The 23057-nt window shown below is 41.1% G+C and overlaps 1 protein-coding gene across 8 annotated transcripts in view; it reads right to left on the reverse strand.

Moving 5' to 3' along the window:
• Window positions 1–5682: 5682 nt before the first annotated feature.
• Window positions 5683–23057, reverse strand: part of MITF (melanocyte inducing transcription factor) — a 284834-nt gene continuing 267459 nt past the window's right edge. For all 8 annotated transcript variants that reach the window (XM_040628571.1, XM_040628570.1, XM_040628572.1 and 5 more), the window contains 3 exons: window positions 18067–18142; window positions 14611–14758; window positions 5683–9228 (listed from right to left, as the gene is read on the reverse strand). In XM_040628571.1, coding sequence (XP_040484505.1) covers window positions 8827–9228; window positions 14611–14758; window positions 18067–18142 — 626 coding nt within the window. In that variant the 3' untranslated portion in view covers window positions 5683–8826. The remainder of the gene's footprint in view (window positions 9229–14610; window positions 14759–18066; window positions 18143–23057) is intronic.

Consider the following 23057-nt stretch of genomic DNA (forward strand, 5'->3'; position numbering starts at 1 on the left):
AGTGAAGAGAAAGTGTGAACCATTTAAAGCCACAAGTTACATTACTTAATTCATATGGAACTTGAACTCTCCCATGAACTCACGGAAATAGGATGTGATGACGTCCTTGTAAACATGTTTCTACAGTCGTAGCAAGCACATTCTTTCAACCTAGTACTTTTTTCCAATCTTACTTATGTCTTATGTTATTTTAAAAAAATACTGCATAGTTATTGATAATATGGCGGCAAAAATCGCCAGTACTTTTCTATTGACTGCAAATATGATTATTTTATATACAAGTGACAGGAAACCAGCTCATTAGTTTAAGGAAAGGAGGAGGGGGCGGAGGAGAGGGTGGGGAAAGGTAGATGGGGAGGGGGAGGAAGAGAAGAAGAACAAAAAACAGGCTCTGAAGGAAATAAACAAGATGGCATATTTAAAAAGTACAAATAGAACTTCCTTTCTGAAAGGTAGTCAGTGCCTTCTTCTCTGAGGAGGTAAAATTTAACCTGAGCCCTAAATGAGAAAGAGTCGAGTGGTAGAAGATCAAGAGGACGGCACCCACAGATGGAAAGGACAAGTGAACAAGGGCCGTAGGAGGACCACCTTCCCAGCTTTCAGGGCTGTCCCTTTCCCCTCCAGAGGGACAGAGGCCACCTGGCTCGATGGGTGGAAACATGAGGAGGCACAACCCATCAGTCTGTTCCATGCCCCTGGCAACGGGGATGGGTCCCGGAATAAGCACACTGGCCAGTCTGGGCCCAGGAGGCTCTGGGAGAGAAACACCTGTTCCAGGCTGGTTGATAAACTGTAGGAGTGTGTTGGGGCCATCAGTCACTCTTCACCTCACGGAGAGAGCCTGCATGCGAATGAAGCCAACAGAGAGGAGAGCAGACATGAGTAGGAGACAGAAAACCATTCATGACATTGTCGTCTGAAGATCTGAAGTCATTGTACCGAGTGTCATCCGTGGAGTTTTTTTGCGATGTGACCAGCAAATCTCCCTTTCCAGTTTGAGCCAAATGGGAGCTTGGTTTCTGTCATGTGCATGTGAAAACACCCTGACAGCCCAGGGGGCTTTGGAAATGATGGAAGTAAGAGTTCTTGTGTATTTAGAAGAACTTGTGCTTCGAGAGTCCTTTCAACATCTTATTGAAGAACTCAGGTCTTAGGATCTCCACTTTGGGGGTGGGGGGTGGTGAGAGCTGGAGAATCGTTTGTGGAAAACTAGCCACGAATGATGAGGAGGGAGAGAGAACTCTAGGGATTGAATACCTTCTTTCCCTCCCTTTCCATCATCCTGCCATTAAGGTAGAGGAAAGAAAAATCCCAAAATGATGCACGTGGGAAAAGCAAGAGACTGGCAAAGGGAGGGCTTGCCCAAACCTCTTGAGATCTACAAGAATGAGTACTTGTAGTTTTTCTGCCCAGAATCTCCTCCCAATTTTAGCACAGCATCACTCCTTTGCAGTCTGGGTGAATTAACCCCACCTTCCTTTCCCTTGGTCCACACGGTTTAGGTGCAGCTGAGGGAATCTAGTGGAGTGGACCATGTGACCCAGACCTGGCCAATCGGCATGTTCCATCTTCTTGCCATGGTGGTCTTACTCAGTGGGCCTGACCAGAACTGATACAGGGACTTGACAATAGACACTGGGAAGGAAGTGTTGGCTTTCAGCAGGACTGGGGGGTCTGCATGGGGAAGAGTCACCTGCAGAGAGGAATATGGAATCAAGAAAATGAGAGACAGGCAGACTGAATGCCTTTGAGCCCTTAAATTCAGACATACGTGAAGTTACATTTACCATTTCAACTTTGTGGTCATATAAGCCAACAAATTCCTCGGTCCCACCAGAGCGAAGTTCCTCTGTTCACCATTTCTTTCCAGGCAGAGAGTGGGGGCTGAAAAAAAATATCATAAAAAAGGCATTGAATGAAAGAAATCTCTGATCTCATTTTTAAGGAATAGAAAGATGTGGTAATGTGTTTTCCCTCAGACTTTATAATACGGCTATTTCAATTCTGTAACAATCTTAATACTATAATATACCAGATCCTGACAATTAATGTGGCTTTTGTGGGTTGGCCTACAACCAATTAACTGAACTTTTGAGATATAACCTATCTGTTAGGATTAGCTTGCATTAAAAAAGAAATCATTGAGGGGAGCCAGGCTGGCTCAGTCGGTGGGGCCTGCGGCTCTTGATCTCAGGGTTGTGAGTTCGAGCCCCACGTTGGGTGTGGAGATTACTTAAAAATAAAACCTTAAAAAAAAAATAAATCATTGAGAAGACTATGTGAGTTCTGAATACTACATAATTCTTCCTACCTCCCTTCCACCAAAAACGAATGAGCAGGACCCAAAGTTATAAACCCCTTATACAGTAGCCAAGATCTGTCCCCAGCTTCCCACACATCAGGTATTCGTATTTAAAGGGGTGAGACACATGCAATATAAAGGACTACTTCTTACCAGTCATAGAAAACGTACATTGAATGTGAGCATAAGAGAATTTATATGTCCATTGAAAATGATAACATAAATTACTTTTTAAATTCACGAATACTACTATTTTAATGGCAATAGTTTCCTTAACCAGCATTTTATATTTGCAATGGAAATCCAAACCGAAGCAAATCTGCTTATTCAGGAAGAATTCTTTAGTGACAATGGCTTCTACCTGCAGAATAATAAACAAATGGAAACCTACTTAACCCAGGAATGAAAGAAATTATCTCTTATCAACTCTAATGTCTGTAAAATCTCTGGAATTTCCCAAACTATGTTCTTTGGAACCATGAACAAGTGTTTTACACACACACATACACACAAAATCTTGTGGTCAAATAAGATGGTGAAACATTAAATACTATTCTCAATCCTGAAAACTCTCAGTGCCTATTAGCATATTGGAGAATGTGGAAGTCTCACAGGACAGATACCTACCTGTTCAAATGTGTTAAACACAGCATTTCCCAGCAGTAAGTTCCTCAACATGAAATACGCTGTTTTGCTTCCTACCCCAACCTCCAAGCCCCAATGCCCCAAAGCAACTTTTGGAACAGCTTGTGGCACTAGTTCCATGAAGCAAAGTTTGGGAAACACTAGTTTAGTGGTTTCTATCTACACAGATTTTGCTGTCTGAATAATCTGGAAGGCATTTTGAGTGACAATTGCACCCATTTGGATTTAACTTCAACTGACTCCATAATTAGAAATTTAAAATGCAAATTTTTCAAAAGCAAACTGCCTTTACCATTTAGAAATGTTGCTGAGACTTCTTGGATTTGCATACAGCTGTATTACTTTCCAGTATATCTGGTATAGGTAATAGGCTCCAAAGACCTATAAATATTGAACACAAATAAGATTAGCCATGTCTACATTTTATGTATAAACAAGGGCTTGACAATTTTAATATGGCAAATGCGCTCTGCTTTTTTTCTTTCTTTTTTTCTTTTCTTTCTTTTTTTTTTCTTTTTTTTTTTTTTTGGTACATGCCTCTTGGGAAAACTGGGAATGGAATGGAAGCTTTTTCATTTGTATTCCGCACAAGATGTATATTACGGATTCATGTGAGTATGGGTGAGGACATGAAGCCATTGCTAGAGAGCCTCGTGTGGCAGCAAAGAATTAAGAGATCATCACCATCTCTCACTAAATATAATGAAAATCTAACTTTACAACACTCCTCTTAAACGAGCTTGCCTCATGCTACTTGGCTATGCATTAAATCTTGGCATATACAAAAAATAAAAACAGGGTAGTTCTAAAGGTTCATTTATGTTGGCTGGATTATGAAGATTAACTCCTCAGATGGTGTTCCAAGGAAGTCATCAAATGTAAGTATAATTGAAAATAAAAACCTGAAAACCATTTAAATATTGATAGGAACGCGAACAGACAGGATATAGTCAAGACATCACTCTTTAGATACGTAACATCAGTGTATATCATAAAGGATTAAAAAGTTCAATTCTCTAAGGAATATAATGGAGATTTCAACTTCAGTAAAGCACATTTCCTGGGAATAATATAGCATAATTATTCTCATGGCAGAGGCACCCGTGCAGATTACACACATTTAATACAATTTAAGTTTTAGGTCATTTGTGCTGCTGATGTTTTTAAAAGGTGATAAATTGGGTTTCTTATTCTCTAAAATATTCTAACCCCGGGTCCTAGATACAGTGCGGTCCTCTTCTCCAAAGCACCCGGTGCCTTCAGTCACCTTGCCAGTTCCCACGAATATTAGCTCCGTGCTAAAATGCAGCGTTTCTCAAACAGCGCGTGCCACCGTTGATACACACGATGATTTTAGGTAAGTCCAGGGAGAGGGCTCCATTTTACTCGTGGAGGGGATTGTGATAATATAATCACAGCTACCATTCACTGAGGACTTCCTACGTGCGGCCAAGCAGAAATTCTAGTCTGTTCATTTGAATGGCCTTCACAAGACCACCACGTGGTCGCCTCTGTTACGATCACCAAACAACAGAAAGGAAATTGAGGCACCGAGAGGCTAAGTAGCTTGTTGGAAATGGGCAGAGACAAGATTATGCTGCCAGTCCGTGTTTTGTCACTTCGTGGATAGATTTACCTGTGAAGTGGGTTCACTTAATAAAATATTTAATAAATCTAAGTCTGTGAATACGAAACGAAGTCACACGAGCTGTAGGCAAATGTGCAATGTTCAGGGATCGATGCTCTAACACACAGGCTATGTTTTTTTGTTTTCTTTTGGCAGGGGGAAGCTCGAGCTTAAGGATCCTTAGAGATTGTAGGGTGACTCTGAAGAAGCGATTGCCAGGTCGGGGTTACAGTTCAGCTACAGACCTCCTGGGATGAACAGCTCCAACCTTCAGCTTACCTGCTTTCAAGGCTGCCCGGCAAACTTCTTGTTGAGATAGGAAATCTTCCTACTTTTACACATTTTTAAGGCATCACATAATCACATTTCTATGGGAAATATAAATAATTCAAATAACTCTGAAAAAGAAAGGGCTTGATTATTGTATATTACAATTTAAGAAAAAAAATCAAATTTAACAAAAAGCTGACAATCAGATCAGAAACGTTATAGGAAGTTTCTTGCTCATTTTCTCCAGAGGTTAAACCAGAATATTTTTTAAAGAGGGCAGAAGTTTAAGGTCTAGCTAGGGAATAAAGACATGTTTTGTCTGACACTTCCCAAGTCAAATCCAACATTTATCAAATGATTCTTAAGTGCTGTATTTAAAAAAAATACAGCCAGGAGCTGGCAACCTGGGTATATTAAGCTCTCATTATTGTAAATTTGTATTTTAAAAACCCAGTGTCTTTTTCGTAAATATGCAAGGGATTCTCTGACAATTTCTCTTCTTGTAAAGCCACCTCTCACTAAAACATGTTCAATAAAACTCCTATATCTAAAATGAATTCTTGGCATCTGGGAGTTTAAAATCTCCCCCAAATTCAGAAGGGGAAAAAAAGCTGTATAATTATAGTTCATCTGAGTGCAAGTCATAATCAAAAATGTTGAAAACCCAAAGTAATATCTTAGAATGGCATTTAAAACAAAAAAAGTACTTACTGGCATTTTAAAATTTTTCCTGCAATTTGTTATTCGTTAAATCAGAAGAAAATGTGCGCTACCATTTTGGCTAAGGCAAACAATGTTCGAAATTGTCATTAACTAAAAACAAATGGCCACCACTATGTGAAAAACCAAATGCTTTAATGAGGCTATCAAGAACAACAGTTCAATTATTTCATTGGATACATTAATATCGATCCATAATATACAGTGCTATGGACCATACAGAAATTATTGCTGCATCCAACAGCAGGTGACTATATTATTAACATTACAGTACCAAGCGTCCGCAAGAGACAGTCATTTGTCATTTTTTTTCAAGAAATAGGGTTTTTTAATATACTGTTATCAACACCAACTTTTCCCCAGTGCATTTTTAAAAAATATTAATAAGTGCATTCCTTTGTGCTTTATTTTATATCTCTTAACTTCCTATGTATTTTATTTGCTCTTATTGCTTTATTATTTAAAAACAACCAGAAAGAATTTTGTCATCCTATGTATGACCAGATCGGTTGTAGGGTTTTTGGCAAAGTCAAAAGGTTTGGTATTTCCATTGCCTTCCTGGAGGCAGGTGGACAAGTTTGGCATTTTGGTCATTCCATACGGAGGCCCAACCCCGAGTCAAAAGTCTGCTCTCAGGGATGGGGGGGAGTAGTGTGGATCGTTCTCTCATTGTCACAAACGACGACCCCAGACCACTGCTTCTTGGCTTAACTAGTCCCTAAAACAAATCCACACTCGATTTGGCAAAAAAGAAATAAATAAAACCACCCCCGAGGCTGCAGCATTCTCCTGGGCTTCCTTCCTGCCACTCCCAGAAATTGTCTCTTAAGAAGGGGATAGGGAAGCAGGAGACAGTGAGCTCAGGAGTTGCGGAAGTCAGGATAGTGGTGCGAGATGCCATGCTTTCTCTCAACAGAGCTTTCTCTAAGGTCACTTAGCCCTGGCCATATTCCCTGGGCCAGGGGCTAGTCAACCTGGCTCCGTTTTTAAGAACCCTCACCATCAGCTGAAGAAAACAAGCATCATACCGTCGCGATCTTTGACTTCTGCACCCAGCTCCCCTCCCCCCATATAAATATGAAGAGAAAAATAGACAATGCTATGATTGTATCAATGAACACTATGGTACAGTTAGCTGTTCATGCAGATTTGCATCACTATTCTAGGAAAAGAGCTATACAATTAAGGGGATTGAAAGAATGGGAATTAATTTTCCCTACCCCCTTCGGTAATAAAGCTATAAAACTGATAGCATCATCAATGTTTCCAAGAATTCTCATTGCCCAACGTGCATGGGAACTATGCAGTTGATTATTTTCACGGAAGCCCTCCATTCATACATCTGACAATCACACCTTCTCTTTGAACCCTCCAATACCCATCCGCCAGTTCGTATTTGACATTTAAACTCATTTTCCTTTTTTTAAAAAACCCCTCCTGAATAAGGTTTCCTGATGAAAGAAGTTGGCACTCTGTCACTAAAATATATTTAATATGAAAAATATCTGAAGGAAAATTGGAAGCTCTTATATTGTCTACATAGGCACCATGCTCCATGTTCCTCTTGACTATAGATACCATCTTGAAACTGTCTCCTATATTACGGTTCAGTCAGTGCTAGTCCAAAAAAGACTACTGCTATATTTAAGGCACTTCATTCTGAATGGATATGCTTTATGCCACTTGCTATTCAATTGTAGGCTGCTACTGAGAAATTCCATTCAACAGCCTGGCTCTTAACACCATATGTCAGCTGTATAAAACACGTAGGCCAGATAGATTACATGTAACGCTACTGTTATTGCAAAGGACTACACAAGTAGATAATGCACTGAAACTAACTTACAACTTCGCTGCTTGTTAAAACACTGCTATCAAGTAACAGTAATTTGCCAATACAGTATTTCTCTCCTTCCAAAAATTCAGCAAGCGTTTGCTGAAATAAACCCCAATTTCAATGACCATAATGGGCGTATTAACGCTATGGTTATCAGTCTCCAAGAATATTGCTACTTTTATATCACTAAAAATAAATATGTAAGTTTATTTTCTCTAGAAAGCCACTTTTAACCTATTAATACTACACCTTAAATGTGTGGAAAAAACAGTTCCGAGTGAGACTGTAATATACAAAATATTCGCAAAGCTCTCTTTAAACACAAGACCTTGCATAAAAGTTTTCTTTCACGTGTGTACAAAGAATGCGGAAAACCACCAGTGAGTTGTAAAAATATTGAAAACTTGCCATTTTAAGATGCATATTCTTACAAATTAATACAAACATACTGAAAAGAACGATGATAATAAAGAATCTGTACAAATCAAATGAACAGTAAAACATAATTTAAAAATAAAAATAGGAAAGCCAATTAGAAATGTGCCCAGTTTGGTTTACTTTATCAAAAGTGAAATTGAAGAGAAAAAAAAAAAAGACAACTTTCAGTGCTCCTCAATATGTTACTTTGAGAGGACACTCATTTCCTTTTCAAAATAAAATATATCTTATGGAAACTTGAATCACACTCATTGATGAGGAAAACTGTAACAGAGCACAGAGCGAAGGACAGTAAGATTAGAGCCCATGTCTCTAACCCTTCAATTTCACTTGCACCTAAGTAAGGGATCAGTTACATTTTCTAACCAGACAATCCTTATGAAATTGGGTGCACTTTTTTTTTTTCTTTTACAGAATATCGTATTGCCTTAAATAGTTTGCAGTAGAAAGACTAAACGCTGTTAGATGGTACTGGATCTTTAAGGCAGTACCAATGAATCAATACATTGACAAAATAAAAAAAGGTTAGTGTGGATTTCTTCCTCTCTTTCCTTAATCTCCTTCTCTTTTTTTTTTTTTTTTAATTTTTGGTTGCTTTACATTCTTTCGATTAAACTTTACATTTAATTTCCAAAGATGTCACAGGCATAAAAATCTCAAACCAAGTTTCCCCTGAATAAAAATGGACAGAAATTTCTCTGGTGCAAAATCCTCTTGCTCAGAGAGCTAAAGTCCGGGAGGAATTCAGTTCGCAGATACTGTACACTCATTGTACAATACTTTGGAGGCATCTGTAGTTGTATAATAGAATATACAAGTCTGTTTCACAAAATTCTAAAAATAAAATATATCCTGGGCTATCGATAAAGCATGAAAAAAACTTTCATATTAAAGGAAAATTATCAAGAAACCCCGTGCGGGGAAATTATGAAACCTACGAATCAAGAAAGGAAGCAGTTTCTGAAAGCGCAGGGCAGGGAGGGCCCGCTAACAAGCGTGTTCGGCCTCTTCCATGCTCATGCTGCTCCTTCGGCTGCTCGTTTTGGAAGCTCCGGGGGACACTGACGAAAGCAGCGGGTCAGTTACGCCAACGGGAGACAGAGTGTCATCCATCAGGATGTCTTCCAGTTTGGATCCCATTTTCGTGGGGATGCTATAGGCTTGGTTACTCTCGGTCCCGGCTCCGAGGTTGTTGTTGAAGGTGATGGTGCCGTCTGTGAGATCGAGCGTCGTCGTGCACGGTAGGTCTGCGTGATGCTGAAGGAGGTCTTGGCCGCAGTTCTCGAGAGTGGGTTCTTGCTTGATGATCCGATTCACCAGATCGGGGGAGCAGAGGCCCGTGGATGGAATAAGTGAAAGTCCGTGAGCTCGAGCCTGCATTTCAAGTTCCTAAAATCAAAGGAAAAAAATCAGATGTTTCAAGAGGCGGAGAACAGAGGATTGGAGGGCAGTGAAGTACTGTATGCGATACTATGACGAGGCATACACGTCGCTATGTATTTGTTCTAACTCGTAGGACACACAACACCAACAGTGAACTCTAGGGTTAACAGGGGCTTTGGGTGATGGTGTCGCATGGTACAGGTTCATCGGCCGGAGCAAACGCACCGCTGGGGGGGGGGTAGCGGTGGAGGCTCTACCCGCATATGGGCAGTCTCGCTCCCTTCTCCTCAATTTCGCTGTGAACCTAAAACTTCCCTAAAAAGTAAAGTATTAGGGGCGCCTGGGTGGCTCAGTGGGTTAAGCATCTGCCTTTGGCTCAGGTTGTGATCTCAGGGGCCTGGGATCGAGTCCCATGTGGGCTCTCTGCTCAATGGGGAGCCTGCTTCTCCCTCTGTGCTCACTCTCTTTCTCTCTCGCACTCTCTCTCAAATAAATACAAATCTTTTTATAAAAAGTAAAGTATTAAAAAAATTAAACACTCAGAGGAAAAAATAAATTATTAAAACAATATTATTTTGCTCTTTTCAATTAATAAATGCTCTTTCTTAAAATAGAGTAGGGGAACCACTGGTAGTATCTGACATGAGTTTTAGGTGTTTCACGGATTTCATTAGGTACTAAATACAGAGACAGTCTCTCCCAGATGTTAATATTCATGAAGATAAATTTTAAAAACACAGAAACAAAAACATAAAAATAAAATTTCAAAATGTGAGCTGATTAAAGGAAAATGTTCAGGAAATAATACAGTTCTGGGGTCCCTAAACTGCGTGCACATATCCAGGGGTTCTGCAGGGAACTCTCATTTTCAGGTATCTGGGGCAATAGCACGCTGCTCCGAGAACTACCAAACTCAACACAGTTCACAGTCTCAGCATTAACCTGTGCGACATGCTTCTTCAGCACACGTCGTTGCGAAGCCAGGCCCTTAGTGGTTGCTGTGATAAAAAGGAAGGATTGCATGAAAATCAGCACAGGATGAGAAATGAGGAGGCACGGCACTGTCCAACCAGATTCCGAGGCTGCAGAAGCTGTGCAGTGCGCAACAGACACACACGTCCCATCAGAAGGTAATGTAGTTATTCAAAAATAAAATAAAAATGTTATTTTTCTCTTTTGGCTTATATGTCTTGTATTTTCAAATGGCGACTAAGTTGTTAGGACCTAAATATTCATTAAGTTGCTTGGACCTAACAAAGAAATGGTAGGTATTCCTTTGGCCTAGGGCACAGGGAAACCCTTACTAAGATACGAAGGGTATCACGACCTAATAAAGCCTGGGTGGGAATGCCGAAACTTGTAGAAGTTGTACACAAGGAACTGAAGTTTGAGAAATGTCGCTTAACTCATCTTACCAGGGCCAAGGGAAGTGTTGTGTTTACTTGGTTTCTGTTTCTTTTAATTCCAAAAAGAAGTTCTGATAGGGAGGATGAATAATTTCTTTCTATGCTTTCTTCACATCCTTCATATTATGGGCTGAATTGAAAAATTCGTTATGTTCCAGGGTCGTGAGATCAAGCTCCAAGTCAGGCTCCCCGCTCAGTGCCCAGTCTGCTTGAGAGCCTCTCCCTCTGCCCCTCTCCGGACTAGTGCATGCTCTCTCTCTCTCTCTCAAGTAAATAAAATCAATCTTGAAAAAAGAAAATTTTGTATGTTCAAGTCCTAACCCCCAACACCTCAGAATCTGACTGTGTTTAGAGTTACTGTTTTTTAAAGGGGTAATTAAGCTCAATGAGATTATGTGCATGGGTCCTAATCCAACCTCCAACAGCAAGGATGTCCTTAGAAGAAGAAGAGATTAGCATATGATCTCACTGATATGTGGAATTTAAGAAACAAGGCAGAGGAGCAAAGGGGAAGAGAGGAAAAAATAAAATAAGATGAAATCAGAGAGGGAGACAAACCATAAGAGACTTTTAATCATAGGAAACAAACTGAGGGTTGCTGGAGGGGAGGGGGGTGGGGGGACGGGGTGGCTGGATGATGGGCATTGGGGAGGGTATGTGTTGTGGTGAGTGCTGGGTGTTGTGTAAGACTGATGAATCACAGACTTGTACTCTGAAACAAATAATAAATCATATGTTAATTAACTGAATTTAAATAAAAAAAAAAAGAAGAGGACATTAGGACACAGAGACACACCTAGGTAAGACCATGGGAAACACAGGGAAAGGCAGTCTCCAAGAGAAGCACAGAAAAACCAATCCTGCCCACACCCTGACCCTGCATTTCCAGCCTTCAGAACTGCGACAAGAGTCACCTCTGGTGTTTCAGCCACCGGACCTGTCGTATCTGTTAGGGCGGCCCGAGCAGACTCATGCACTTCCCAAGTGTCACAGCCTCCCCGGGCTCCTCATTTCAAAATGCCTTCCAAGCGAGCTCTTTCCACTCTCCCTGAGTATCCCTGGACCCTCCTAAAATGAACCCAACTGACTCTCGTTGAGCGTTCTGCTTCTAGGTGCCAAGACGATCCTTTCTATGCTGGTCCTACACTAATATAATAATGACACCATAAAAACTTGAAGCAAGTCACCCTGCCTCTCGAGGAGGGAAAAGTAGCCTCCCACGTGATCCAGCCATTCAACTTTTGCCCATAAGCCTAGAAATGCATGTTCCTGAAAAGTCATGTTCAGTGTCTAGTACAGATCATTCCCAGGACGCAGGACCCGTAAGAGACGGGAGCCTGAGATGTCACACAAGGGTGTACATGTTCCTTTGCTCGAGTTCCAGAAACACAAGTCTCTTCAGGCATCGTTTTAAAGCCTTGGGCTGTTTAATAAAATTACCGTTCCAATGATATTAAGCTTCCTGCTCTTTCTTCTGTGAAAATGTCTGCATGCGTCACTTGGAGTGAAAATGAAAGGAGCCCTTAGGCCCAAGCTTAACACATGCACTATTGTAAATCTACACCAACATGCTAAGAACAGCTCCTCCACACACGTAGGTTGTCTTAAAAAGAAAAAAAAAAGTTGGATGAAAAGAGGCAACCATCTTACTCTGACCTCTTGTTGTTTAATTAAAAATGGTTATCAGTTGATGAAAGCGTGACTTAGATTTCTACGCAATGTGCTAAGTTTCACCTGGAGAAGTCAGGCTCATTGCATGGCAGGGCCTTCCCACCTAATAATGTTTTCCGTGATATGCAAGAGTTCTATAGGCCGCCTCACACTGTCACCGGAAGAAACCCATGACAGCGTCACCGTGGCAGTTCCAATCCACATTTTTCACGATATTCATATTCCACACGAAGAGATGTGTTTGGGTGCTGAAAGCAAAACCTAGCTTCTCTTTCAAAATAGTTCCTAATGTTTTAACATTTGTATAAGGAAACAACGCGTTAGTAGAAACTGCTTTTATCAAACGGGCATGGTAAGTTCAAGTGAAAAGGACCTATGGCTAGTTATTGAAGAGATCACGTGAACATAAAACAAACAACAAAAACCAAAAAAAAGATTTTTTAAAAAAGGACTTTCAAATGACATGCAGCCTCTGCTTCACTGTGGACATTCTAAAATGCACCCCGCAGAGGAGAACCGTCTACCTGCCGGAGATCACTGCACTGCAATGAGAGGAGTGATACTGGGAAATGTCAACAGTATTCTGGGGCATTCAAAAGATCGGGGCCCAGTATTATAAATGAATTACTCTGTTAAAGAGGTTCGGTGTCCGGGATTAACACGACCAGATCAAACACATTGCTGTCTGAAGGGTCAGGCTTTGTTTGCCACAAACAGTTGCACTGGAAACCTGAAAAAGTGGTAAAAGGGGGGTCCATCTACTCAAGAAGAAGGTACTCCGTTATCTCTTACTGGCGGACGGTGTGCAAGGTCAGCAAGTAAATGAAAATTACTCTTGCCAACTCCTTTGGTCGTCAGCAGAGAGTCCATTTTTTTTTGTCTCCTTCAAGAGAGTTTCAGAGGAAGTTATGTCTTTACACTCAGCATGAGGGCCCGAGTGCCTAAGAGGAGAACCAGGAGCCGGTACTATAGAAGGATTGCCCCATCTCACACTTCACACTGCGATATACACTCAATACATAGAATGACAGAGGGACGCCGCATATTACAATTAGTATTTCTCCCTCTAAGAATAAATAGCGTGAGTTAAAGATACATATGTTATAATTTCACTATCTGTAACTATTTCTAGAATTTTTATCTTGATGATAAGATCCTCTGGATGTCTCCAAGTTCCCTATAAACATGGGCTTTCACCATGGGCTACACACCCCCACCAAATACTAAGGCATCTTGGTATTTCACAACTTCAATCAATTCTCATTATTTGAGATAATTATTGCTATTGACTGAATGTGTCTCCCCCCACCCCAAAACTCATAGGTTGAAATCTAATCACCAATGTGATATAGTTGGAGGTGGGGCTCTGGATAGTGATTGGGTCATGAGGATGGAGCCCTCCTGAATGGGATTCATGCCCTTATAGAAGAAACACCAGAGAGCTCTCCCCCCCTGCTGCCATGTGAAGACCCAGGGACACTACCCTGTCCATGAAACAGGAAGCAGGCTCTTACCAGACACCGAATCTACCTGCACCTTGATCTTGGACTTCCTAGTCTCCAGAACTTTGAGAATAATGTTTGTTGTGTAAGCCACTCAGCCTGTGGTATTACATTACAACAGTCCAAATGCACTAAGACGGTTATGCTCTATAACGTCGCTCTGAACCCTGAATTAGTAAATACCAAAACACTTGCTTCTGGAGGAAATGCGGAGTTAGGTTTCTATGAGTATCTTAGTCACATTTTCATGAACCGATCAACACGTAACCTTGTTTTATGTTTAAAGACACCTTAATATACAGTTGATTCATGAACGTCGAACTCACAGCCAACAGCACTGCAACTCACCTATGAAGGAAACTTATCTCCATAAGACACCTCACAGCCTTTTCAGGCTTAGAACACCAGACAACTTCAGTAATACTCTTAGGGGCCATTTTAAACAGCAAAATTCACCCATAAAACCCACCCAGAAATGTGAAAAGCATGGGACTAAGGACCATGAAAAGGATGCTTATTTATAGTGTTAGCTGAAACAAGACAGCAGGTCATCGCCTCGGTCAACCTTAACTCCAATTAGCCACTCTGCACATGTCCACCAATGACCAGGAGAGGGCCACGAACGTTGGTCTTGGGCTTACAGTAAGTTTTTATGAGTAGCAAATGCACAAATAGGGAATCCATAAATAACGAGTATCTGCTGTATTAGGATCACATAAATCAAGTCCCCCATGGCTCATTATATCCCCTCTCCTCCCACTTCCAAGTCAGGGACATACTGCAGACCCCTCACAACACACGCCCCGTACCTGTATTCTGAGCAACAAATGCCGGTTGGCGTGCTCCAGTTTCTTCTGTCGGGTTTCAAGTTCTTTTGCGCGTTGCTGTTCTCGTTGCAACTTTCGGATATAGTCCACAGATGCTTTTAAGATGGTTCCCTTGTTCCAGCGCATGTCTCTGTAACGAAGACGAAAAAAGCCTTTTTTTGGGATTTGAGGCACAATGAAAATTCATTCAGGGCGTTCGATTTCTAAAGATACCGTAACAATGACACGCTGATGACAGGCTGTCATTCGCTGGGTGTTTGCCATGCGTCGGACACTGTCCACCCACTTCTTAGACATTAACCTACTAAACCCAGACAAGCACTTTGGAGGGGAGGGCCGCTTGTGCTCGTGCTGAAACAGACACTGTTCCATAGGCCCTTGGTCCCAGAGCTACTCTCAGGTGGAGTCAGGATTTAAATTCAGTTCTGTTGATTACAAAAATCAATATTCTTAAAAACTATATTAAAGAGCTATAGGTTTCTAGGACTATCACAATTAACTCATTCAGACAGGCAGAATAAGCTACAGTTAGAAAAAAAAAATTCTGTGAGATCCTACTACTTGACCACGTGATTGCATGAATATTCATGGCCAAGCTCTCTACCCTCTCTCTGTGTCCCTGTTTCTTCATCTACAAAATGGTGACACTACACAGGTATGAACAGCCTCATAGGTACATCACTGAACTGGAAGGAGGCTCTTAGATGAATGTGCCATGAAAAGTTTCGAATGCAGTTCAAGTAACAGAACAGGTACCGTGTTAAAGGCTCAACAGAATGATTATAATGGCTATCTCTAAACAGCACCTACTATGTGCCAGGTATGTTTTAAGGTGTTTTACAGCTCATTTAATCATAACAACCTCAGTGGCTAGGCACTAATATTGTCCCCATTTTGTAGAGTGGGAAACAAAGGCACAGAGAGATGATGTAATTTGCCCAAGGTCACGCAGCTAGGAAGTAGCAGAGCCAGGAAGCCTAGAGGATCTGGCTCCAGACTCCATGCGCTGAACCATTACATCATTCTTCTTATGTGACTGAGTCCTCAAAATAACCAGACTAGGTAGGAATATGCTGAACCACACCCCCCTCCTTTTTTAACAGATAAGGAAAATCAAGGGTCTTCCGCGAGATCACATATCTAGTAAGGGACTGTTCTGGACTTCGAACCCAGGCAGCCTGAGCTTGGTGCCTTTGAGTTTTTAATCGCTATAGCTCTAATGTACTCGTGTACATGAGGAAATTAAGAACACCATTAAAATGTAGGTAAAAGTGAGCTGAAACATTGAGAGCACTCCCGAAAAATAATTAAGAATGAAATTATAATTACATAAGTAGTATTTCTGGGGCACCTTAATCTGAGCTCTTTCATAGACGGTGTTCGTGATGACAATGACAAGGACAAGGAAAACAGAACAAAACTTCACATATGAAAACTCTTCCACCCTACAACCTATAGCTGCTCGAGGCAGATCGGAAGTATCAGCCGGGATGTGTGAATGGAGGTCATTAAAACAAGTCACCAAGTAATTGATCCTCCTATGGATTAGACGAAGAACAAAACAGAAGTTCTCCCATGAGAGGCAGACTTACAGACCCCAGAGAATTCCCTGGGGTTGATCCCTGGGGTCTGAGCACTGAAGACGGCGACCCAGGGAGGTGTCCTGAGATAGAGAGAGCACAGAGCTGACTTGTTTAAGGTTCCGGGCTGAGATCAAAGTATCAGACCCTTTAGCGGCCAGAGAGAAATGTAACCGTAATGAAAGATGCCTTAACTAGGCCAGTAAGTTGAAAAACCCATACTGACACATGTAAGCAGTTTTTAAAAAGTGACTATTCCAACCAATTACCTTACTAGGTTTTGCTTCCTTGTGAGACCCTATCAATCAATTATGCTTTTAGGCTTAAAGGAGGGGTATTCTAACTTTTTTTTCCCCTTATAATTAGAGAGCAACCCTTTTTTCGTACAGAAGTATAAAAGGATCCCCAATATATAAATCAACAAAAGCAGATCTGCTGTAGGGGAGGAGAGCATATGGGGCCAAGACCCTGGTCAGCTGGACCCTGTCCTTACAGCAGCCCCAGAGCTTGTTCCAGAAAGTGGTATGGAAAAACTCCCATTAGAGATTACAGTCCATTTATCTTAAAACAATGCCTACAATTAAAGATCATTATCAGTTCAGATTATAAACACGTAAGTATTCTAATACAATAGAGAAAGAAGATATGCAAATAGAGGCTTTCACTGCAGCCCCGTAATTTCATAATACGTTGCTAAAGAGATTCACATGCTACAGTTTAAAAGAATGCGCTAAAAAGTGAAAGCTGATAAAGCACAGGAAAATGGGAATTCAATTTCAACTATCATGCAAGACTGACTGTAGGAAATGAAGGTCACAGCCCCTTAGTAGGATAAATTTGTGCTGCAGAACCGAGAATTTGAATGTTTTGGGTTTCAAAATGGCTTTCCTCGAAACCCGGGAAAGCAAAATGTTGATGACGGAGACTGTGCCTGAACATCCATCAGAACCACTTACAGTGGGCAATGATTGTATTTTATTTTGTCACAAATTCCCTGACAACAATGTGAATAGCAGATTTAATAAGCCTTGCATGAATAATGCTTGATTTCATCTTTACATTTTATTAGGTAGCTAAAAGGTCATATTCAAAGGCTAATTTCACCGGATGCCTTTGGGAGCCATTAAAATGTGTTCATCCTCTAGCCCCTTACTTCAAATGGGCCACTTTCTAATGGATAAAAATTGTGTATTTGTTGTCCTACTTGCTGACGTTGCTGATAGGAAAATTATCTTTACAACTGTTATCTCTGTCTGAAGGGGGGTGGGAGGTGAGCAGAGACGGGAAGCTGAAACCCAAACTAGCTGGCGTGTACTTAAAGGAGGATTAAAAATTACTTTCTTCCAGATTGGTAAAACATACCGAGTGCAAACATTTTTTTGCATCTAAGGGCAAAAATTTTTTTGACCTTTTGTCTGTTGAATATTGTTGAACTTGAAGTCTCTAATACCAGCTCTCGGGGCTCATAGACACTGCATGAGTTGTACAGCAAACAGTCAACAGATCCAGTCTAAACAGCTACTGAAATCCCTGTCCTGCATGAACCGTTAGGAGAATCTTTCTAGGAGCTTGGTGGTCATTTGCCAAGGGGTCTCAGGTTTCAGAAAGCCACCTCCTCAAATCCAAAGCGAGCAGCTGATGTCCAGGACCCCTTGAATCCAGATTTCTCTCAACATTTTAGTCTGATGAGACTAATAAAAAAAAAAAGGGTACAGGAAGTAGACCAGAAATAAAACCAGAGGGAGAGGGGGGACTTCTTGACCCTAGTTTCTATAACTGTGCACTTTTTGCAACCTATGAATAAACATTAAGGTACCAAAAAATATACGATGTGGATGAACATGGAATTTGTACTCACGGATCATTTGACTTGGGAATCAAAGTACCTAGTTCTTTAATGCGGTCATTTATGTTAAATCGTCTTCTTCGTTCAACTTCAAGAAAAGAGCACAGGAAGGGATGATTAGTAACAGTGCCACATACACATTGAGTCTATCCTGTTGAAGCCATGGGCGCGTTAACTTTGCCGGCCCAAGGCAATGTAACCCGAATCTGTATTTCCCCGTTGTTACCCTGTTTTTGGTACTGAGGTTAAAACACTTCCAAAAAATGGGCTACCTTTGTACGGAACTTTATCATTTACAAAGTCCCGAGACTGTAATTTCTCGTCTGATCCGGTCACACCACTGAAACTGGAGTTAGTATCCTCAATTACAAATGTCACAACTATTTGGCGGATACCAGGGACTTGACGAGGACATGCAGCAATAAGTGGGAACAGCCAGAACTCAACCCTGAGGATTCAGATTAGGGGGCAGCCAACTTTTACAGGGCCAGATAATGAGCTACTTTTGGCGTTGAGGGCCAAATGGCAAAACTGAGGATATTATGTAGGTACCTAAATAACAAAAGAGAAAATAGATTTCCATAGTTGTTTTTTTTTTTTTTTTTTTTGGCAACACAAGTCTACCAACAAGAAGCACTGGGTGCCAGAATTTGGATTTTATATCATTTTCACCTATCCCAGAATATTCTTCTTACAATTTTTTTCTAACCATTTAAAAATGTAAAAAACATTCTTAGCCTCTAGGCCATACAAAACTCCCTGCTCTGGCCCCAGTGCTGCCCAATAGAAACACAATGCAAGTTATTTCTATAATTTTAAATGTTCTAGTAGTCACATTGAAAAAGTAAAAAGAAAGAGGTAAAATTAATTTGAGTATTTCTGTAAATCCAATTTCCCCCAATACGATCACTTCCACCTGTCATCTGTATAAGTATTAATAAATTAAATATTGTACATTCTTTTCTTGGTTCTAAATTTTTGAATCCAGTGTCTTTTTTATACTTACAAACACATCACATTTTGAATTCGCCACCTTTCAAGCGCTCAGCAGGCAGCGCTGTTGAATGACTACAGTACTGAGCAACACAAGCCTAGGAGTGAGGTCCAGCTTGTTCAACTACACCATGCATCCTCACGGCACCCCTAGTTTATCAATTCAGTTGCACGGTTAGCTAAGTTATCACCTTCTTAGAGGAGGATGAAAGAGTAAAGCATATGAGTTAATAAATGTTCCTAATTTACCTACTCTGGCAAATAAATTCCAAATAACTTCAGGTCTATAAACTGTATTAAAGATGTTAATATTTCACTTTAAACATAGTATGTCCTGATAACATGTTTATGTTTGACCTACTAATAATACTCCATACACCTTGGTAAATAATATTGTGTCACCTTCCCAAGACATATTGTTTTTTTTTTCCTTAGCTGTGCCATCACTTCTATGATTCAATCAGTTATTTAAAATACTGCCTTATCGTTAAGCTTTTATAAAATAGAAACAGTGATACTCAATGGTTCTAAAGAAGGAATTTCTGGATCCCCGATCATCTAGCTAAGCTCCTCTAAAACTCTGAAGCATGATATGCTTTCTTACTTGTCCAAGCATGTAATAATCATAAAGACTCAAACAGCACGGAAATACATAAGGTGAAGTAAAAGTCCCCTACGATCCAGATCTGACCACTGTTCAGTTACTCACACAGTCTTTGGGGTGATTTTTTATTCCGCATACATGCTGCGTACCCAGGGCACAGTTCTTGGGACTCTTCCTGATCTACATTCGCTTAGTGGTGACCTCATTTAGTCTCATGGTTGTCAACGCCACATAGACACTGATGACCTCCCTAGTTGTATTTCCAGCTCAGACATGTCCTCGGAACCCCAGACTCATATGTCTATTAGATGTCTCCACAGGGAGGTCTAATGAGCAGCCCCAATACTCCACACACAAGCTCCTGGTCTTCCATGCTCAAATAACTCTACCCACAGGCTTTTCCACCTCATTTAATACAACTCCATTCTTCCAGTTGCTTCCGCCAGAACCTTGGAATCAATTCTGCACCTCCGTTCCTCTCACATCCCACAACTGATCCATCATCAAAGTCTGTTGGCTCTACCTTCAAAATATTTCTAGAATCTGTGCACTTCCAACCTCCACTGCTACCTGAGAGAAGCCACCCTCCTCTCTCGCCTGGATGACTGCAGTGTCTCTGTGCCACCCACGCCCACTGCTTCCCACGTTGGTCTACTTAGACCACAACGGCCAGAGGGATCCTGTCAAAACCGAAGTCAGAACATCCAACCCCATGCTGAAAACCTGCCAATCATTTCCCACCTCACCTAGACAAAAGCCAAGTCCTACAAGGATCTGGTGGGTTCCCATGCCTCTGACCTCATGTTCTCCTCTCCTTCTCTGACCGCATCTTCTGTCATGACTCACCCGTGTCCCACCTCCCTTCAGCCCCATGGGCTGCTTGTAATTCCTCAACCACTTTAGGACTCCCCACTTTAGGACTTCATACTGTTCTTCACCCTGCCTGGAACACTCTCCCCTCAGCTATCTGAATGGCTCTGTCTGCCCCAACCTCAGGTAGTGACTCAAATTTACCTATGAGCCTTCTCTGGCCACCCTATTTAAAACTGAACCACCACCTCCTCCCATGTTCATCCTGACACTCTGTCCCGTTGCCTGCACAATGAATATTTATTCATTAATGCATTCCAAGCGCCCATATGAACCTGGCACCCAGTAGGCCCTCAGGAACTAAGTATTAAACAAAGAATGATACATTTAAAGTAGGATTACAGTACAAAGGATTCTGCATCTATCTTTTCTCACTTATCGGTACATTGTTGACATCGTGCAACACTGAGATATAGTACCCTTTATTTAATGCGGTGCCTTCCCTCCCCAGTTATTTTTCATTATAACCTGTGAAATACTGCAAAGCATATAAAAGTGCAGAAAGGAAAAAGAAAAAGCCAACTCTTTACATCATACAACACCTATTTGCCTGAAGAAATTGTCAATGATAAAGGTAAACTCCTAAATCCTCTCCCAGCACACACACACACACACACACACACACACACGCACGCGCACACATCTCTATCCACTGTGATCTTTTTACAGAATGAGATGCTGTACATATTATTCCGCCACTTGCTCTTCTCACTCAGTAATATATTGTGGACATCCATGTAAATCAGGTGAAACAGACCAACTCCATTCTTCCTGAGCCGCTGAGTATCCCGTATGTAGATATCCCAGAATTTACTTACAAATGCTCTACTGATGACTATTTAGCCTATTTCCAATTCCTCCCTCGCTGTCAACGGTGTAACTCAAAATGTCAACGGCATTTTAGCCAATGCCCACAGACACCTTTTAGTCCTGTTGTAGTTCTCGCTCTCTACTGAAAACACCACCTTACTGTATTTTTTGCTCATCTATTCCGTCTGCCCTTGACTCAAATGGAAGCTCATAAGAGTGGGAAGCCTGTCTGTCTGGTTCACTTTCATAGGGAAATGCCTCGTTACAAAATGGGGGCTCGGTAAATACTTAGGAGTAAATACATGAATGTTTGATTGTGCATATGTTATGGCAACTACTTTTAGAAGGTAAGCTTCCAGGAGGGGAAGAGCTATGCCAATGGACAACCTAACGTTGAGTATTCATTTCTAATGGTTAGATGAGATTTTAGTATGTTTTTATAGCCCTCAGAGTGAGACCTGATCATGTTTAGACTTTACTGACAACCCTAAACTTGAAAGTTCCAGTGCCGAGGTGAAGGCATTGTTTTTGACAAGATCCAACTTAGTTTTCCACATTTCAGTTAGGTGAAGTTTTGGATAATGCTTAATTATCTTAATTCTAAGTTATTTGAAAAGAAGAAGTATCTTCGAGTATAATTCTTCAGAAGCTGGAGGAGACCTTAGACATATTAGTGCAAATCTTTTGGTAGAAAGGAGCAACGCTTCTCATACCTGAAACAGGAACTGGGAAGGGCAGAATCTACTAAAGGAAAGAACTCAGCCCCCTCTGGGACCCAGCCACTCCATTTCTCAGTACCGAACCTGGAGAAACAAACTCCCCTGTACACAAAGAGGAGTGTGTGCGAATGCTCACTACGGCGTGGTTTGTAACTGGGAAAAACTGGAAGCAACATCCACACTTTGTAGTGGCAGGATTACTGACTTTCACAGTCATGCTATGGCGCGGTATGCAACCGTCGTTAAAAACCAGACAGATCTCAACTAATACCAGCAAAAGTTCTTTGGGACAGGATGCTTAGTAAGAAAGTAAACAGCAACAAATATGGATAACGTGACACTGTTTGAGTTACAGCAGACACACAAAAAACCACTATTTCTTCTCTGTGTGCGTGTGTGTGTGTGTATTCTTAAATACATGGGCTACAGGGGCCGAGGCTGGGAAAACCAACGGCAAACTGAAAACAACAACAACAACAACAATTATGATGATGATTCCCAGGGATCAGAGGAGAGCTCGAGCTTTATTCTATCACTTTAAATTCTGGTCTCATTTCACCATTTTGATGAGGACAGAGTATTTATATGTAACTTACATTCTTAAAACTCAATTTGTGAAGAAGAGGACAGGAGGCCGGGAGGTGAAAAACTCACACATACGCCAATGACTTCATACCGCCAAACCCAATCTTTCTTTTTTTTTTGAACTGTGCAGGCTCTTTTACTTTTGTTTATGAAACGAAACTCTTAAGTTCTCCTAGGCAAAAGCTTAAAGATTTGATTAAGAGTAAATTAAAGACATAAAAAATAATTTTAAATGTTCGAAGATATTTTCTTAAGTCACAGTTCAAGTCAGAAATTTGGGAGACTACCGCATCCACGGACTCCCCTCTGTTTCTTTCTTTTTTTTCTTTCAAATCTCACTGGAGAAGGTGATCCCGTAATCCCCTTTTGTTAATAAGTTCCAGTGTGAGCAACACTTATAATTGGGTAGTTGGGGATCAAGT

Source organism: Ursus maritimus, unplaced genomic scaffold (genome assembly GCF_017311325.1).
Source record: "Ursus maritimus isolate PB19 unplaced genomic scaffold, ASM1731132v1 scaffold_14, whole genome shotgun sequence".
NCBI lineage: Eukaryota > Metazoa > Chordata > Mammalia > Carnivora > Ursidae > Ursus > Ursus maritimus.